General features: G+C 43.2%; 1 protein-coding gene across 1 annotated transcript in view; it reads left to right on the top strand.

Annotated features, from left to right (window-relative positions):
- The window catches only part of LOC124268515 (collagen alpha-1(II) chain-like), a 78,521-nt gene that overhangs the window by 45,158 nt on the left and 14,729 nt on the right, over positions 1-18,634 (top strand). The window contains exons 18-23 of the mRNA XM_046703500.1: positions 5,418-5,621; positions 5,868-6,011; positions 6,504-6,707; positions 7,619-7,738; positions 7,910-8,062; positions 8,771-8,968. Coding sequence (XP_046559456.1) covers positions 5,418-5,621; positions 5,868-6,011; positions 6,504-6,707; positions 7,619-7,738; positions 7,910-8,062; positions 8,771-8,968 — 1,023 coding nt within the window. The remainder of the gene's footprint in view (positions 1-5,417; positions 5,622-5,867; positions 6,012-6,503; positions 6,708-7,618; positions 7,739-7,909; positions 8,063-8,770; positions 8,969-18,634) is intronic.

Genomic DNA, 18,634 nt, shown 5'->3' with positions numbered 1-18,634 from the left:
GGCATAAGAAGGCAGTTTGAAACTACAATCGCTTGTTAAAGTGATTACCCCTTCATGTTTACTGAAAGAGCTTGTTCTGGAGACACTACCCACGCCCTTTCAGATGACCTAATCATAAGGAAATAACTTATTCTAATGTTTTCACTTATCCATGCATGATGCCAAAGGTTCAAACTAAATACTGAATGGTCACACAAGTGTCAACTCTCAATATATTGTAGGGCCAGCTTGAACCATGTTTTTGAAAGATTAAATGGGGGTGTCCTTAAAGAACAGCCCCCGTCTAAATATAAATCAAGCAATCCAAATATTTGACTGTTGATTATGACGGGAAGTAATTAAATACTATACTGAACAGATTTTATATGATATTATCTGAGGGCATACCATTATCCCACCGAAAGTCCGGGTTCGATCCCCCATATGATTTCACAGTGTGAAGCATGTTTCTGGTGTCCCCCGCCGTGATATTGCTGGAAATATTGCTAAAAGCGACGTAAACCCAAACTCACTTACTCACTCACTCCAAAACAGATAGCCGCTGGTCATTATTGCAGGAAACGGTAAGCTGCCCGATGGTCAAGACACACCGTCCTCCCAACGTGAGATGGAGGATCCTGGATTCAGCACACACGTCATGTCCACTGCTCGACCGTCTGACCGAGACGGGATGACAGGTGGGGGGACACGGAGCCGCCCTGAGGAGACCAGGAGACCGGGGATCGTCAACACCTGACCCAGACAACGCTGGTAGAGGTAGGGTCCCATTACATTCTGATATCAGTTACATTTGAGGAACTGATGTAATTTAGTAACAGAGGAGACTTGGCTTCCTTGTAAATACTACCCGAAACACGGCGACCAGGAGTTTGGTATATACAATAACAGTCAGCTAAATCGAGTGGTGGGGTAGTCTAGTGGTTAATACCTTCGCTTGTCACATCGAGACCCGGGTTCAAATCCCGAAATGGGTGCAGCATATGACTCCTATATGTGAGGTAATGTTGTCGGAACATTGCCTCACACAATCAAACAGCTCAACTACATGTTTCAGGGACCGCCTCCGTGGTGTAGTGGTTAGAGCGTCCGCCCGGAGAGCCGAAGGTCGCGGGTTCGACCCCCGGTCGCGTCATACCAAAAGACGTTAAAATATGGTACTTGTTGGTCCCTACCTGGCGCGGCATTAATGGGTACAACAAGGACTGGTCGGCTCGGAGTCAGTATAATGTGTCTGAGTGGGGTATTCCTGCTTCACTGCGGCATGGTATCTCAGTGGGCTAGCACTATAAAACCAGCTTCAGTCTGAGCTAGTACAAGCAGCCGCACATACACATACACACGCATACACGTCGTCATATGAGCGAAATATTCTCAAGCACGACGTTAAACCCAATTTCACCTCACCTCACATGTTTCAGGCTGCCCAAATTTCACATGTGGATATAGTCACGTTTACCACGAGTCACGGCATCCGTGTGATGCCTTCTTGTATCTTAACATTCCTGGTACCCACCCCAGTAGAGCGCTAACATCCTGCTAACATGTACCCATATACCAGGACGTCAATGCCACTTCTGTTGGTTTGGTGTCACATAACACCATATAGAGTTCACTTGAATCATCACAGGTAGATTTTCAATCAAAAATATCTTAAATTAGCGATATAATTTATACAAATGTAACTGAGTCAGAACTCACGGAATAGTTCAACACCTGTATTCTTTTAATTGTTTAACATTTCATTGACATAATTATATATATAATTATACCTTCTCCACTTGATACTCAACTAGTGAAGGGTATCTTATTTTACTTTGAATATTTTTAAATGTTCTTCTTCCGGCTCCAATTTACAGCATTTAAAGAATGGCAGGGCTCACATGGTTCCACGCTGGCGTTTTACTCTAGTCCAATTACCCATCCACATTTCACAAACTGTTGCTGGAATACAATACTCAAATTTAACAACATTTCGTTCGATTTTCAATTTCTTTAAACAAAACACGAAAAAATCATTTCCTTTCCATTGTGTTTTGTTTGATAATTCCACTCTCTGTACCAAACTATGTACTGACTACATATAATGGAATATATACACTTGTATAATTGTTTTGTTTGATAATTCCACTCTCTGTACCAAACTATGTACTGACTACATATAATGGAATATATACACTTGTATAATTGTTTTGTTTGATAATTCCACTCTCTGTACCAAACTATGTACTGACTACATATAATGGAATATATACACTTGTATAATTGCTTGGTGTGGAAATTGCGTGAGGACGCTAGTGCCCTAGACGGGTAAGACGGCATAACCTATCGTATCACCTTTATAGACGACACAGAGTTGTACCTAGGCTTCAAGCCTCTGAAAACATCATCTGCTGAGTCTACATTTGCATTAATGAGTGAAGCTATCGACGGCATAACATGTTGGATGTCTACCAACTATCTGAACAATGACAAGACAGAACTTTTCATCCTGAGGCCAAGGTCTCTATCAGGGAAAATGAATTTGCCAACCTTAAAGATAGGTGACAGCACTATATCACCAAGTGTTCAAGCTCGAAACCTCGGAGTTATACATGTATTTGACTTCTCCCTGAGCATGGATCGGCATGCAGACACTGTCTGTAAATCCGCCTTTTTCCATCTGAGAAACATCAGCCAAATCAAGGATTTCATTGGCAGATCAACTATCCAGACTTTCGTCCAAGCACTGGTTATCAAGCGATTGGGTTATTGCAACTCTCTGATGTTTGGCATATCGCAGCAAACTCTCAACACACTCACCAGCAGCAAGACTCATCACTGGTGCAGACAAATATGAACACATCACGCCAACATTACGGAAACTGCATTTTTTATTATGTTTTCCATATTAAAGATAGTTTGCATCAGAGAGGGTTCGGGTGATCCTGGCACAGTCAGGCTGGTAAGGCTCATCATCAGCTCAGGGCTCTTGCCCCCTCCACACGCAGCCCAGACAGCGAATGAGACTTCTCCCAGGAAACACTGCCTAGTCGTACCCACCAAGTCAAGAGAATATGTAGACTCCCCAACACTGCAGCCTTCTGCATTACCCAGAGTGTCAGAAGGGCTGTGCTCCCGGTGGAGAACCCGGGCACTCTCCTGATCTGCGCCAAGAGATCAGGAGGTACCAAACCTAGGGCACCGAGAACAATGGGGAGCCTGACGACAGTGTACTTGGGATGACAGCGAGACATTTCAAAGGCGGGGTCTGCATACTTAGCATGCCTTTCCTTAATCTTGCCAATCACATTGCTGTCAAAAGGGACAGAAAATTCAATGATATAGATAAATTTATTGCCTTTATCGAAAAGGACAAGATTACGTTGTTGGCAGGAATTCCTCTGAGGCTGTATATGGGCCTATTCCAGAGAAACTTCAAAGCATCATTTTCCATGACGCCCTGGACATGTTCAGGGTCGTACCATGGATGGACCTCGGAGTCAAAACCACAGGCATGCATAGCGAAGACGGTAGTAAAAGCATCAAGCCATGCCGTCATGTCGTTTAAGATATGCTGTTTGTGCCAAAGAAGGGCACCAACTGACAAGGTGTTGGACAGTCTCCGTAAATTCATTGCACAATCGACGTGCAAATATGTTTATATTATTATTATTATGATAAACGTCGATACATGAAAGTTCTTGGACGTATTGGGTGGAAACGAAATAAACTTAACGTCAGTGAAGAGTGCTGAATTACATCGAGAAACGTTTTCGGGATTCATGATATATCGCTGCTAAAACCAAAGTTCAGGGATTCAGTGACATACCGTTTCTACATTCTCAAGAATATCTGAGATACATTATTGCGTGTTAATCTAATGACGCGGAGAATTTACAACATCCCCTTATGAGTGTAGGAAGAATATACAAGATCCCCTGATGGGTGTAGGAAGAATATACAAGATCCCCTTATGAGTGTAGGAAGAATATACAACATCCCCTGATGGGTGTAGGAAGAATATACAAGATCCCCTGATGAGGTGTAGGAAGAATATACAAGATCCCCTGATGGGTGTAGGAAGAAAGGTGTAGGAAGAATATACAAGATCCCCTGATAGGTGTAGGAAGAATATACAAGATCCCCTGATGGGTGTAGGAAGAATATACAAGATCCCCTGATGGATGTAGGAAGAATATACAACATCCCCTGATGGGTGTAGGAAGAATATACAAGATCCCCTGATGGGTGTAGGAAAAATATACAAGATCCCCTGATGGGTGTAGGAAGAATATACAAGATCCCTGATAGGTGTAGAAGAATATACAAGATCCTGATGGGTGTAGGAAGAATATACAAGATCCCCTGATGGGTGTAGGAAGAATATACAAGATCCCCTGATGGGTGTAGGAAGAATATACAAGATCCCCTTATGGGTGTAGGAAGAATATACAAGATCCCCTGATAGGTGTAGGAAGAATATACAAGATCCCCTGATGGGTGTAGGAAGAATATACAAGATCCCTTGATGGGTGTAGGAAGAATATACACAAGATCCCCCTGATGGGTGTAGGAAGAATATACAACATCCCTGATAGGTGTAGGAAGAATATACAAGATCCTTGATGGGTGTAGGAAGAATATACAAGATCCCCTGATGGGTGTAGGAAGAATATACAAGATCCCCTGATGGGTGTAGGAAGAATATACAAGATCCCCTGATGAGTGTAGGAAGAATATACAAGATCCCCTTATGAGTGTAGGAAGAATATACAACATCCCCTGATAGGTGTAGGAAGAATATACAAGATCCCCTGATGAGTGTAGGAAGAATATACAAGATCCCCTGATGGGTGTAGGAAGAATATACAAGATCCCCTTGTGGGTGTAGGAAGAATATACAAGATCCCTTGATTGGTGTAGGAAGAATATACAAGATCCCCTGATGGATGTAGGAAGAATATACAACATCCCCTGATGGGTGTAGGAAGAATATACAAGATCCCCTGATAGGTGTAGGAAGAATATACAAGATCCCCTGATAGGTGTAGGAAGAATATACAAGATCCCCTGATAGGTGTAGGAAGAATATACAAGATCCCCTGATAGGTGTAGGAAGAATATACAAGATCCCCTGATGGATGTAGGAAGAATATACAACATCCCCTGATGGGTGTAGGAAGAATATACAAGATCCCCTGATGGGTGTAGGAAGAATATACAAGATCCCCTTATATGATGTAGGAAGAATATACAAGATCCCCTGATGGGTGTAGGAAGAATATACAAGATCCCCTGATGGGTGTAGGAAGAATATACAAGATCCCCTGATGGGTGTAGGAAGAATATACAAGATCCCCTGATGGGTGTAGGAAGAATATACAAGATCCCCTGATGGGTGTAGGAAGAATTGATTGTGCACATCTTCTTCATTGCAGCGCCACGTGGCGGGGTGGGCGGGGCTCCGCCAGGGAAGGATGCTGCCAGATCACAGAGGGAACTGCAAAGATCGGGGCCAGCAACACTCACGACGGCCGGTGGAGATGCAGACAACATGGGGCTGTATGATGAACACGGCCAACCACTACGTCGTCCTGTTGTTGACGAGGACTCCGTGGCAGGGGAAGGTGGGAGACGAACAAGTAAGAACAATATTATACATCTGTTTGGATAGTGTGTCATTATACAAAACATTAAGTAATCTTGTTTTATACTGGAGATAAAGAAAACAATATACAGCATAAAAAATAGTATAATCTTAATGTTCATTATTCAGTGTAGCCTATCTCTTCTGGGAACAAGTTTTGGAAGATACATTCATGATATAACAGTGCCAACTGATTCTCTTTGATGTTCTCCGTAGTCATTTAAATAAACGGTGTTTTCAGAAGGGTCTCCAGGTTCCCTGAATGTACGTAGAGCTGCAGGGGCTGGGGACGAGGATGTCATTGTTCCCGAAGACGCCCACGTGTCCCACGCACAGTCGCAAGCTAGAGGTGCCGACACTGATGGAGGACGTGACGGTGTTGCAGGTGCTAAATGCTACTCGAGTGACTGACGTAATAAGATGGACTTTAGGTTTAGAAACATGATGAAAATAAGATCTACTCGCTGATTCTCAAGTGAGTGAGTGAGTTGGTGGGTGCTTATGCGACTGAGTGAGTGAGTGTTTAACCATCTTTTAGCAATAGCCCAACAATAGCCCAGCAATATCACGACAGGGAACAGAAAACTGCTCTTTCGGCATTATACCCCTCTAGGAAGTCGAACCCGTGTCTTCGGGAGGACGAGCTAACGCTTGAACCAACGGGCTACCCCACCGCCGCGAAACTATCGGAAGTTCCAATGCTTTGAACTGAAATGTGATGATTATGTATAGGAAGAACCGCCTGTCCCAATATCTCCATCACATGTGCTGTTAGCAGACACAGTATTGTTTGAAGCAACACGTGGTGGAGTGGGCGGGGCTAGTTACGTCTCCATCATATATATTGTTGGTATTAAACGGACAATAATCTTGGCAGGACTGCGGAATGGACAAGACGGAGCCCCACCAGGGAAGGACGCTGCCAGATCACAGAGGGAACTGCATGGGTCGGGGCCAGCAACACTCACGACGGCCGGTGGAGATGCAGACAGCATGGGACTGTATGATGAACACGGACAACCACTACGTCGTCCTGTTGTTGACGAGGACTCCCTGGCAGGGGAAGGTGGGAGACGAACGAGTAAGAACAATATTTAACAGCATATATTTGCCTCAAATATCTACTGAAGCTGAGGATATCATTTCTGTATTTGGTAGCAGCATGTCTAATGCTATAACATGCACAATGATCACAACGTTTTATGTGCACATAACCAAACACCGACGATTTTGAATGTTCATATGACCAAACACTGTAAGCGGTGGAGCAACATTCTGACACAATAACGGTTATATATGAGCTAACGTACTATTTTATTGTGTATTGTGCTCGATCTATAACACAAGCGCGAGATCACTGCTTTCCCAAACGCTAAAGTTCCATTTGCACACCTCCAGAGATATAGTATCTGTGGTTCGAATCCAGGTCCACCCGTGTTATGCATGTAGACTTGCCAACATCAAACCAACGTGTTTCATTGAACTGTGACGATTATCAATATGGTGGACGTGCACGATCTTCTCCAACATGAACAGCAAAAGGGCGTCAATAGCAACCCACTCACTCATCTATGGCTGTTTGCTTATCAGCGATGTTATGGAGACAGTCAAGATCACACAATAACGCGTGTGTCTGCTTGATCTGGGATAAAGGCCCGAAGCAATATCAGTTGAGCCTCCAGCGAACTGTGACTCAAACTTGAATCCCCCAGGCATCTGGAGTGCACAAAGGGGCGTAACTCTGTAGAGGAAACCTCCCCTACGACTGGGCCACTCGTGTAACAAGTGTAACCTATAGAGATAAGGGATGGTCCAGCAACAGAAGCTTGTCCTCGTCACTGACGTGTAACCCACTATTTCAGAAGGGACAATTGATGTCATATGATTGTGACGTCATAGCAACAAATGACGTAAATGACGTACTATTCTCAATATAACGATGCCTACTGATTTTTTAAGATGAATTTCAAAACTGAAAGTGATATTTTTCAGAAGGTTCTCCAGGTTCTCTGAATGTACGTAGAGCTGCTGGGGATGGGGATGCGATTGTTCCTGAAGACGCCCACGTGTCTCACGCACACCTGCAGGCAACAGGTGCCGGTACACGTGAAGGTGATGCTAATATCAAATATTGGAACACGGTAAAGGCTAATGTTTGGTGCTTTCTAAATGCAAACCATAATAAATCATGTTAAAGATGTCATGAGCTCTAAAATCAAAGCAGTGCTTGAGTCTCTTTATATTGATTTCTTGTGAAACATCTTTGGGTGATCCTTCTCACAGGCGACTCGCCAAGGTCTCTGGATGTGAGGAGAGCTCCAGGAGATGAAGACGTGATAGTTCCTGAAGGTGTCAGTGTTTCCCACTCCCAGCTGAGACCATCCGGGGGCAGCAGCGGAGACAATGACAGGGGTCGGAATATTGCCGTACTCTCAGGTGGGTAGTCCAGAGCTTGAGGTAATGACTCAAGGTATGGATTGATGTTGAAATGGGCGAAATGTTTATTGTTTTTAACAGGCTACAATAGACGAGTGCCAGTTTGTTGAATTAGGCAGTGTTGAATCTAGGTATGTGTACAATATTTAATTTCTTGTACATATCTTGTACATCTCCGTTTGAAATATTTGATGGCTAGTTTTCATTTAATTGTTTAGATGGAGTAAGCATAATTGTGCCAAAATGTGAAGTTCATGTGAGCATTGTATATTTGATAATTGTCTACTATATATACCTCCTTTCTATCGCAGATTTTATGTACCCTTGTAGATCCGAGCTAAAGTTGGTCTTCAGTAACCCATGCCTGTCGGAAAAGGCGACTAACGGGATCGGAGGGTCAGGCTCACTGTCTTGATTGACACATGTCATCGTATTCCAATTGTGTAGATCGGTGCTCATGTTGTTGATCACGGGATTGTCTGGTCCAGACTAGAATATTGCGGCAAGCGACCAAGAAGAACCAATCCCTGTGTTTCTGTGACTCCAGACCAAATAGGGAATGGGATGCTTCACTATTCCGTCCTTTGTTCCTGTGCAAGAAGGAATATCTCCCTGTACATCTCATGTTCGTGGCCACAGCCGTTATAAAGAAAAGTAATGTAATACTGACTGTAATAGATAGCATGAAACATGTGGTGATTATTACAGGTAACGGCAAGCTGCCCGATGGTCAAGACTCACCGTCCTCCCAACGTGAGATGGAGGATTCAGGATTCAGCACACACGTCATGTCCACTGCTCGACCGTCTGACCGAGACGGGATGACAGGTGGGGAACACGGAGCCGCCCTGAGGAGACCAGGAGACCGGGGATCGTCAACACCTGACACAGACAACGCTGGTACAGGTAGGACCAGTTATGTGGATCTATATGTTGTAAATAGTTGTAGGGGTACATTATGTGGACCATATTGTGACAAGGGTACAGTATCTGGACCATATCGTCACAAGGGTACAATGTGTGGACCATATCGTCACAAGGGTACAATATCTTGACCATGTAGCCACAAGGATACACTGCCTGGACCATGCAGTCACAAGGATACACTGCCTGGACCATATCATCAAAAGGGTACAATATGTGGACGATATCGTCAAAAGGGTACAATATGTGGACCACATCGTCACAAGGGTACAATGTGTGGACCATATCGTCACAAGGGTACAATATCTGGACCATGTACCCACAAGGATACATTGCCTGGACCATGTAGTCACAAGGATACACTGCCCGGACCATATCATCAAAAGGGTACAATATGTGGACGATATCGTCAAAATGGTACACTATGTGGACCACATCGTCACGAGGGTATAATGTGTGGACCATATCATCACAAGGGTACAATATCTGGACCACATTGTCACAAGGGTACAATATGTGGACGATATCATCAAAAGGGTACAATATGTGGACGATATCCTTAAAAGGGTACAATATGTGTACCACATCGTCACAAGGGTACAATATCTGGACCTCGTAGTCACAAGGGTACACTGCCTAGACCATATCATCAAAAGGGTACAATATGTGGACGATATCATCAAAAGGGTACAATATGTGTACCACATCGTCACAAGGGTACAATATCTGGACCACATATCGTCTCAAGGGTACAGTATTTGTACCATATCGTCACAAGGGTACAATATGTGGACCATATAGTCACCAGGGTACAATATGTAGACTATATCGTCACAATGGTACAATATGTGTACCATATCGTCACCAGGGTACAATATGTAGGCCATATTGTCACAATGGTACAATATGTGGACCATATCGTCACCAGGGTACAATATGTAGACCATATCGACACAAGGGTACAATATGTGTACCATATCGTCACAATGGTACAATATGTGTACCATATCGTCACCAGGGTACAATATGTGGACCATATCGTCACAAGGGTACAATATGTGTACCATATCGTCACCAGGGTACAATATGTGTACCATATCGTCACCAGGGTACAATATGTAGACCAAATCGTCACCAGGGTACAATATGTGGACCATATCGTCACAATGGTACAATATGTGTACCATATCGTCACCAGGGTACAATCTGTGTACCATATCGTCACCAGGGTACAATATGTGTATCATATCGTCACCAGGGTACAATATGTGTACCATATCGTCACAATGGTACAATACGTGTACCATATCGTCACAAGGGTACAATATGTGTACCATATCGTCACCAGGGTACAATCTGTGGACCATATCGTCACAATGGTACAATATGTGTACCATATTAGATTAGATACCTGCGCCTGACAGGCTGCATTTCACCTGAGCTCCCACATTTTCCTGGAAAAACCCTGTTTATTCTCAGCGGATCTGCTTGAAAACTGTTCATGGTGTTCCTAACATATCCAGACATGTGTATTTGTGACTTTTGAAGCAAAAAGTACTTACAGAAAATGTTGATTTTCACTGCAATATTTGTCTGGATTTTCCAAATATTTGAAACCAGTGAGGCCTACCATTGTTCAACAATCAGGGAAGCAAGCGTCTTTCACAGCCCAGTGACAATGGGAGTGCGCCAGCCTGAGTTGAATAGAAGCCGACTAATTGTTATAGGCAAGCAGGTGAAGAAAAGACAATGGATTGACCCTGATGTATATCAACTAATCAAGCACCTGGGTATCAGCCCCTTTGTGAGGGGTAGCCGAGGTGGACGACGCAAACAAAAGAACAATCAACCAACAGGTGCTGTGTTCAGTAATTTGGATAAGTCAATGAACCAGCTTTCAACCCATGTCCCTGGAATTCAGTCAAGTGGAAATTCAAAACCTTCTGATTTGATTAAAGTTCATCTATTTAATTCCCAATCTTGCAAAAACAAAACAGTTGAAATATACGACTATATGCTGGATCATGACATCGATTTGCTCTTTCTCACTGAAACTTGGCTAGCTGCCGTCGGTGATGAGTCAAAATGCCATGAAATTACCCCGCCAGGCTACAAACTGTTTAATGTACCTAGACCAAACAGGAGAGGAGGGGGTGTCGCACTGATCTACAGGAAGGATTTGATTATTGAAAAGTCAAACCTACATACTGACTTTGCTTCATTTGAATATTTGCTTGTCACTGTCACTTGTGGTAAAAAATCTTTTAAAATTGTGTGTCTCTATAGGCCCCCACCATCAAGAGTGAATAACGTCACTAACTCAAACTTCTGCGATGAATTTTCTTCACTCTGTGACTTACTAAGTCCCAAACTTGGATCTTGTGTAATCATGGGTGACTTTAATGTCCATTATGATATCAAACAAAATTCCTTAACTAAGCAAGTGCTCAACGTACTGGAATCCCACAGCCTCAAACAACATGTCAGCTGTTCCACACATCGCTCTGGTCATGTGCTTGACTGGGTTATCTCAGGATTTGATGATCTGGTAACAGACCTAGAAGTCAATGATTTGCAGATATCCGATCATTTCATGATCTCCTTCCTTCTGAATTTCCAAAGACCCACTCCGAATACCGAGTTCATCACAGCTCGCAACCTGAAGAAAATTGACATTGGCATATTCTGTCATGATCTGAGCAATTCAGGTCTGTTTTCTAACACATCTGATGACGTTAACGAGCTATCTGATCTCTTTAACTCTACTTTGACGGCCGTCTTAGATAAACACGCCCCGTTAAATTGAAGCAAATGCGTAATCATGAAGCATCACCGTGGTACAACGATCAAGTCCGTGAGGCAAAGAGGAAGAGACACTTTGCTGAGCGCACATGGCGCATCTCTGGCTTGGAGATCCATAGACAATTGTACAAATGTGCCCGAAACAATGTTGCCAAAGAAATCAGGAATGCTCGCGCCCATTACATCAATGAGGAAATTTCTAGGATTGCAGAAAATCCAAAACGTTTACACAGCTCTCTCCACAAGATCCTTGGAAAATCTAAGGAAGTGTTACTTCCTCATGGCGAGGAAAAGACATTGGCAGAGGATTTCAACACCTTCTTCAATGAGAAGATCACGAAACTACGAGGTGATATTGATTCTTCTTCTGAGGATGTTGTATTCGGGGAGCCCATTGGTACCCAGCTCAGTTCATTCCGTCCAGTAACAGAATCTGAGGTCAAGAAAATAATGCTTTCGTCAAAACCAACTTCATGTGAGCTTGATCCTATCCCGACAAAATTCCTTTTGAAAATACTGGATATCATTCTGCCAATCATTACCAAGATCATCAACCTAAGTTTATCATCAGGTTGTGTACCATCATGCTTTAAGCGAGCTGTAGTCAAACCACTCATCAAAGAAAACCACGCTTGACCCTCAGAGTCTAAAAAACTATCGTCCTGTCTCAAATTTGATGTTCATGTCTAAAGTTCTGGAGAAAGTAGTCAAACAACAACTCTCGGATCATCTTTCTGGGCATAACTTGACTGATTGTTACCAATCTGCCTACAGGCAGGCTCACAGCACAGAAACTGCTCTAAATTATGTCTTGAACTCTGTCAGATCTGCAGTCGACCATGGTGAATCTGCTTTGCTTGTCCTCCTGGATTTATCTGCGGCTTTCGACACAATTAACCATGAAATTCTTCTTGAGCGTTTGGTGAAAGAATTTGGTTTGACTAATACAGTTCTTGACTGGCTAAGATCCTACCTTTCAGACAGAACCCAGTCCATTCACATCGGAACGTCTTCATCATCCAGTCACACCTAACCTGTGGAGTTCCCCAGGGATCAGTTCTTGGACCAACTCTTTTCTCCCTGTATACTCAACCGCTCGGAAAACTGATGTCTGCTTATCATGTGCCTCATCATTTCTATGCGGACGACAGCCAATTGTTTGACAGTTTTAAGTCGTCAGAACAAAGTCAGTTAGAGTGCAAGTCAACCTTGAAGCATGCCTCTCGAGCACAAGATCCTGGATGTCTGCTAACAAGCTGAAACTTAACGACTATAAAACAGAAACAATGGTCATCTCCACAATCTCAAGACAACGAAACCTTATCATCAAAGATATCTCCATTGGGCAATCTTCGATTCCTTTTTCTCCTCTTGTGAAAAACCTTGGCGTTCTTTTGGACTCAAACCTCAGCATGGACAAGCAAATAAATCATCTAGTAAAGACCTGCCACTACCATCTGAAGAACATCGGCAGCATCCGCAAAGTCCTAACAAAGAAGCCACTGCCACCCTTGTGCGGACACTGATTTTATCCCGCCTGGATTACTGCAACAGTTTACTGTTTGGCATCTCTTCCTCTCAACTCCATCGTCTTCAGAAAATCCAGAACAAAGCTGCACGCATCATCACTCTCACCAGTCCTCGCTGTCACATCTCTCCCATCCTAAACTCTCTACACTGGCTCCGTATTCGTGAAAGGATTGATTTCAAGATTCTCTGCCTCACCTACCAGTCTTTCTACAACTCAGGACCTTCCTACCTTCAAGACCTTCTGACACATTACTCTCCAGAAAGAACCCTGCGCTCATCACAACAACTGTTACTTGCTGTCCCGAGCTACAGTCTCAAATCATTTGGCTCAAGGACCTTTTCATATGCAGCAGCTTCTCTGTGGAACTCTCTCCCTATCGAGTTAAAATCATCTCCTTCCCTAAGTACATTCAAAACACGACTAAAGACTCATCTATTTCTTCGCTACAAGTGACTTCCAATCATCCGTACCTGCCAACTGTATATAGTTTTAACTTGAGCTCAGGAAGCGCTTTGAGCATATCCCTGTGACGTGGAAAGGCGCTATATAAATGGCCTATTATTACTATTATTATTATATCGTCACAAGGGTACAATATGTGTACCAAATCGTCACAATGGTACAATATGTGTACCATATCGTCACAATGGTACAATATGTAGCCCATATCGTCACAATGGTACAATATGTGTACCATATCGTCACAAGGGGAACAATATGTAGACCATATCGTCGCAAGGGTACAATATGTGTACCATATCGTCACAATGGTACAATATGTGTACCATATCGTCACCAGGGTACAATATGTAGACCATATCGTCACAAGGGTACAATATGTGTACCATATCGTCACAATGGTACAATATGTGTACCATATCGTCACCAGGGTACAATATGTGGACCATATCGTCACAAGTGTACAATATGTGTACCATATCGTCAACAGGGTACAATATGTAGACCATATTGTCACCAGGGTACAATATGTAGACCAAATCGTCACCAGGGTACAATATGTGTACCATATCGTCACAATGGTACAATATGTGTACCATATCGTCACCAGGGTACAATCTGTGTACCATATCGTCACCAGGGTACAATATGTGTACCATATCGTCACCAGGGTACAATATGTGTACCATATCGTCACAATGGTACAATATGTGTACCATATCGTCACAAGGATACAATATGTGTACCATATCGTCACCAGGGTACAATCTGTGGACCATATTGTCACAATGGTACAATATGTGTACCATATCGTCACAAGTGTACAATATGTAGACCATATCGTCACCAGGGTACAATATGTGGACCATATCGTCACAAGGGTACAATATGTAGACCATATCGTCACAAGGGTACAATATGTAGACCATATCGTCGCCAGGGTACAATATGTGGACCATATCGTCACAAGGGAATAATATGTGTACCATATCGTCACAATGGTACAATATGTGTACCATATCGTCACCAGGGTACAATATGTGTACCATATCGTCACCGGGGTACAATATGTGTACCATATCGTCACAATGGTACAATATGTGTACCATATCGTCACCAGGGTACAACATGTGTACCATATCGTCACAAGGGTACAATATGAGTACCAAATCGTCACAATGGTACAATATGTAGACCATATCGTCACAATGGTACAATATGTGTACCATATCGTCACAAGGGGAACAATATATAGACCATATCGTCACAAGGGTACAATATGTGTACCATATCGTCACAATGGTACAATATGTGTACCATATCGTCACCAGGGTACAGTATGTGGACCATATCGTCACAAGGGTACAATATGTGTACCATATCGTCACCAGGGTACAATATGTGTACCATATCGTCACCAGGGTACAATATGTGGACCATATCGTCACAAGGGTACAATATGTGTACCATATCGTCACAAGGGTACAATATGTGGACCATATCGTCACAATGGTACAATATGTAGACCTTACCTATAGGATTCAAAATATAGGGACCACAAATCTTGAACTCAATCCAGCCTTTATTGCTTATTTATGAGCAGAACTTCACAACTGATTAGGTGCAAGCTTAAACAAAAATGTATATGCCCTTGAACCCTACATAAAGTTGAAACATGCAACACATGCAACACATGCGACTGGCCGTAGCCATGATTGTTTTTGACGAGATAACCGGGACTAACCCCAAAAAAACCTGGACAAAATGCTAAATGAAGCACTTATAAAATGACTTCATAGGCCATGAAACTAAAAAATAATACTTGAAATCTAACATTCCGGCCCCTTAAATGTAGGACATTTAACGAACACTAAATTATGCTAAGTCTTGAACACTTGAAATATGTTACTTCACACCCGTCACATTTAGTGTCTATAGAGTTATAGTTCTTGATATTCACAGTCCTTTAACAGTCCATTCACAGTCTGTCTTCACAGGCAGATTCCAACAAGCACAGTTTGTAGATTGGCCTGGTCAACACGGAATCCTTGGTCTTGACCTCCACAGTTCTCACTAAGCCGTCCCTCCTGGGTACACCTGAGTGACTCTCGCCAGAGGCCACACATATCTAGGGACATTTTCATTCATGATCAGAACGATGTCTCCGACTTTCAAGTTCACTGTTGATTGGAACCACTTTTGGCGGAGTTGCAGAGTAGGCAGATATTCTTTAAGCCATCTAGACCAGAACTGGTCTGAAAGTGACTGGATGTATCTCCAGCGCTTACAGTATCTGTCCTTCAGTAAAAATCTGCCTGGTGGTGCAGACTTTGCTGATCACAGGAGTAAGATATGGTTAGGAGTCAGAGGTTCACTGTCTTTGTGATTGTCAGGATTTACAGTAATAGGTCTACTATTTACTATTGACTCTACTTCGCACAGCAAGGTTGATAGTCCTTCATCCTGTAGACTGTGTTGCTGATATAACAGAGCATTCAGTACTTTCCGAACAGTCCGGATCTGCCTCTCCCAGACGCCACCCATGTGAGATGCTGCTGGGGGTTGAACATCCAGGTAATTTCCATCTGAAGCATATGCTCCTGGAGCACTTGTTGGTTTCAGTCTCTAATGGCTTCTTTTAACTCCTTTTCGGCTCCCCGAATGTTAGATCCGTTGTCAGAACGGATTAGCTCTGGAGCCCCTCTACGGGCCTGGAAACGCTTGAAAGCATTAATGAAAGAATCCGTATTCATGCTATCAAGCTTTTCCAAGTGGATAGCTCTGGTGTTCAAACAAGTGAATAAACACCCGTATCGCTTCACTTCACTGCGTCCTCGCTTTATCAAGAACGGGCCGAAGCAATCTATCCCTACATGAGAAAAAGGAGGTTTGCCCGGTGTAACTCTGTCTTTAGGAAGATCAGACATTTTCTGAATTGACTGCTTTCCTTGCAGTCTCCTACATTGGACACAGTCTCTTAAAGTTTTCTTGATTGTGCTTCTGGCATTTATTATCCAATACTTTGTCCTCACTTGGGCCAGAACATGTTCTGTACCCGAATGTCCTAATTGTTTATGGCAGTTTCGGATAATGATTGTGACAATTGGATGTCCCTTTGGTAGAATCATAGGATGTTGGGACTTGTCAGGGATAGGTGCGTTTTGTAACCTTCCACCGACACACAGGATACCGCCCTGATCAAGAAATGGCTCAAGTGGATGGATAGGACTTGATTTTTTCACAGGACGAGCATTCATGAGAAACTCTACTTCCACTGGAAATGCTGATCTTTGCCCATACTTGATGATTGCCATTTCAGCATGCTTCATTTCAGAGACGCTCAGAGGTTCCAGTGAAGTCTTTGTCTTCTGTTTCCCATTGACTCTGTCCATGAGACATTTCGTGAGTCTCAAAATCCAGGCTACAGCCTTTTTCAGCCGATACCACGAAGAATAATTCTTCAGGAGTTGATCTGTACATAAGTCAACATTCTTTGACTTAGCGAAGTTCACCTTAGCTTTCTTGATTTCCAGCTGATCTGTGGATACACTCAATACTGGAGGTTGTTCTGGCCAGGTCTCTTTATTCTGCCATAGGAAGCTTGGTCCTTGAAGCCAACTTTTATGGTTCATCATAGCAACGGCATCTAGCCCACGGGAGGCTGCGTCAGCGGGATTTTGAGATGATTCAATATGTCTCCAACATTCTGGTGATGAACCTTCTCGAATGGTAGTGACCCGATTGGCTACAAACACTTGATACCTTTGGGACTCATTCTTGATGTAATGTAGGACTATCATACTGTCAGTCCAAAATACTGTCCTTTCTATCTTGATGCGCAATTCTCTGCGCAAAGCCTCATCTAATCTTATTGCGAGAACAGCCGCACACAGTTCAAGACGGGGAATCGTAACACTTTTGATTGGAGCCAATCTAGACTTCGACATCAGGAATGAACACCATATTTGTTCTTCGGCATTCCTCATTCGCTGGTATGCCACAGCTGCATATCCTACACTCGAAGCATCTGCAAAGATATGCAATTCAACAGAGAGTGCTTTGTCGAAACCTTCTGGGGTCACACATCTTGGTATTGAAAATCCCTCGATGAGATTCAATTCTGATAACCATTTTATCCATCTTTCATTGTGCTCTAGCTCTATTACAGCATCCCATCCCTTGCGGAGTCTACATTCATCTTGGAAGATCTGCTTTGCACTCAAGATCAATGGGGTGAGGAATCCCAGAGGATCGTATATCGAAGAGATGACACTTATCAGTCCTCTCTTGGTGAGTGGCTTGGACTTTGGAATGAACTTGAAGTAAAGCTCATCTGTTTCTGTGTCCCACTTAATTCCAAGAGCCTTATCTTGTGGGAGATCACTCGTACACAGATCCAGATCTTTCAAGTTCTTGGCTCGCTCTTCCATACCGACATTGCTCAACACTGTTCTGCTATTGCTCAACCATTTGGTGAGTCGGAAGGATCCCCTTTGCAGGAGCTCACACAGATCCTTGATCAATTTGATTCCTTCCTGTTCAGATTGGACTGACTTTAGACAATCGTCAACGTAGAAATTGTCCTTCACAGTCTGTATGACGTCACTGTCAAAATCGTCAACATTGTCCAAGGCTACCTTCTGCAGTGCGTAGTTAGCGCAGCTTGAACTCCATATTCCTCCAAACAGGTGTGAAGTCATTCTGTAGATCTCCACTTCACCTCCTAATACTTGGTTTTTCCACCACAGAAACCTCAACGAGTCCCGATGATGATCAGCCACCTTCACTCTGTGATACATTGATTCAATGTCACCTGCCAGAGCTATTTTGTGCTGCCTGAATCTCAGAAGCACACC

The sequence above is a fragment of the Haliotis rubra genome, unplaced genomic scaffold (genome assembly GCF_003918875.1).
Source record: "Haliotis rubra isolate DU_JTF1 unplaced genomic scaffold, ASM391887v1 Scf1388, whole genome shotgun sequence".
NCBI lineage: Eukaryota > Metazoa > Mollusca > Gastropoda > Lepetellida > Haliotidae > Haliotis > Haliotis rubra.
Note: the sequence above shows the minus strand (reverse complement) of the source record. Positions and strands in the feature narration are given on the sequence as shown.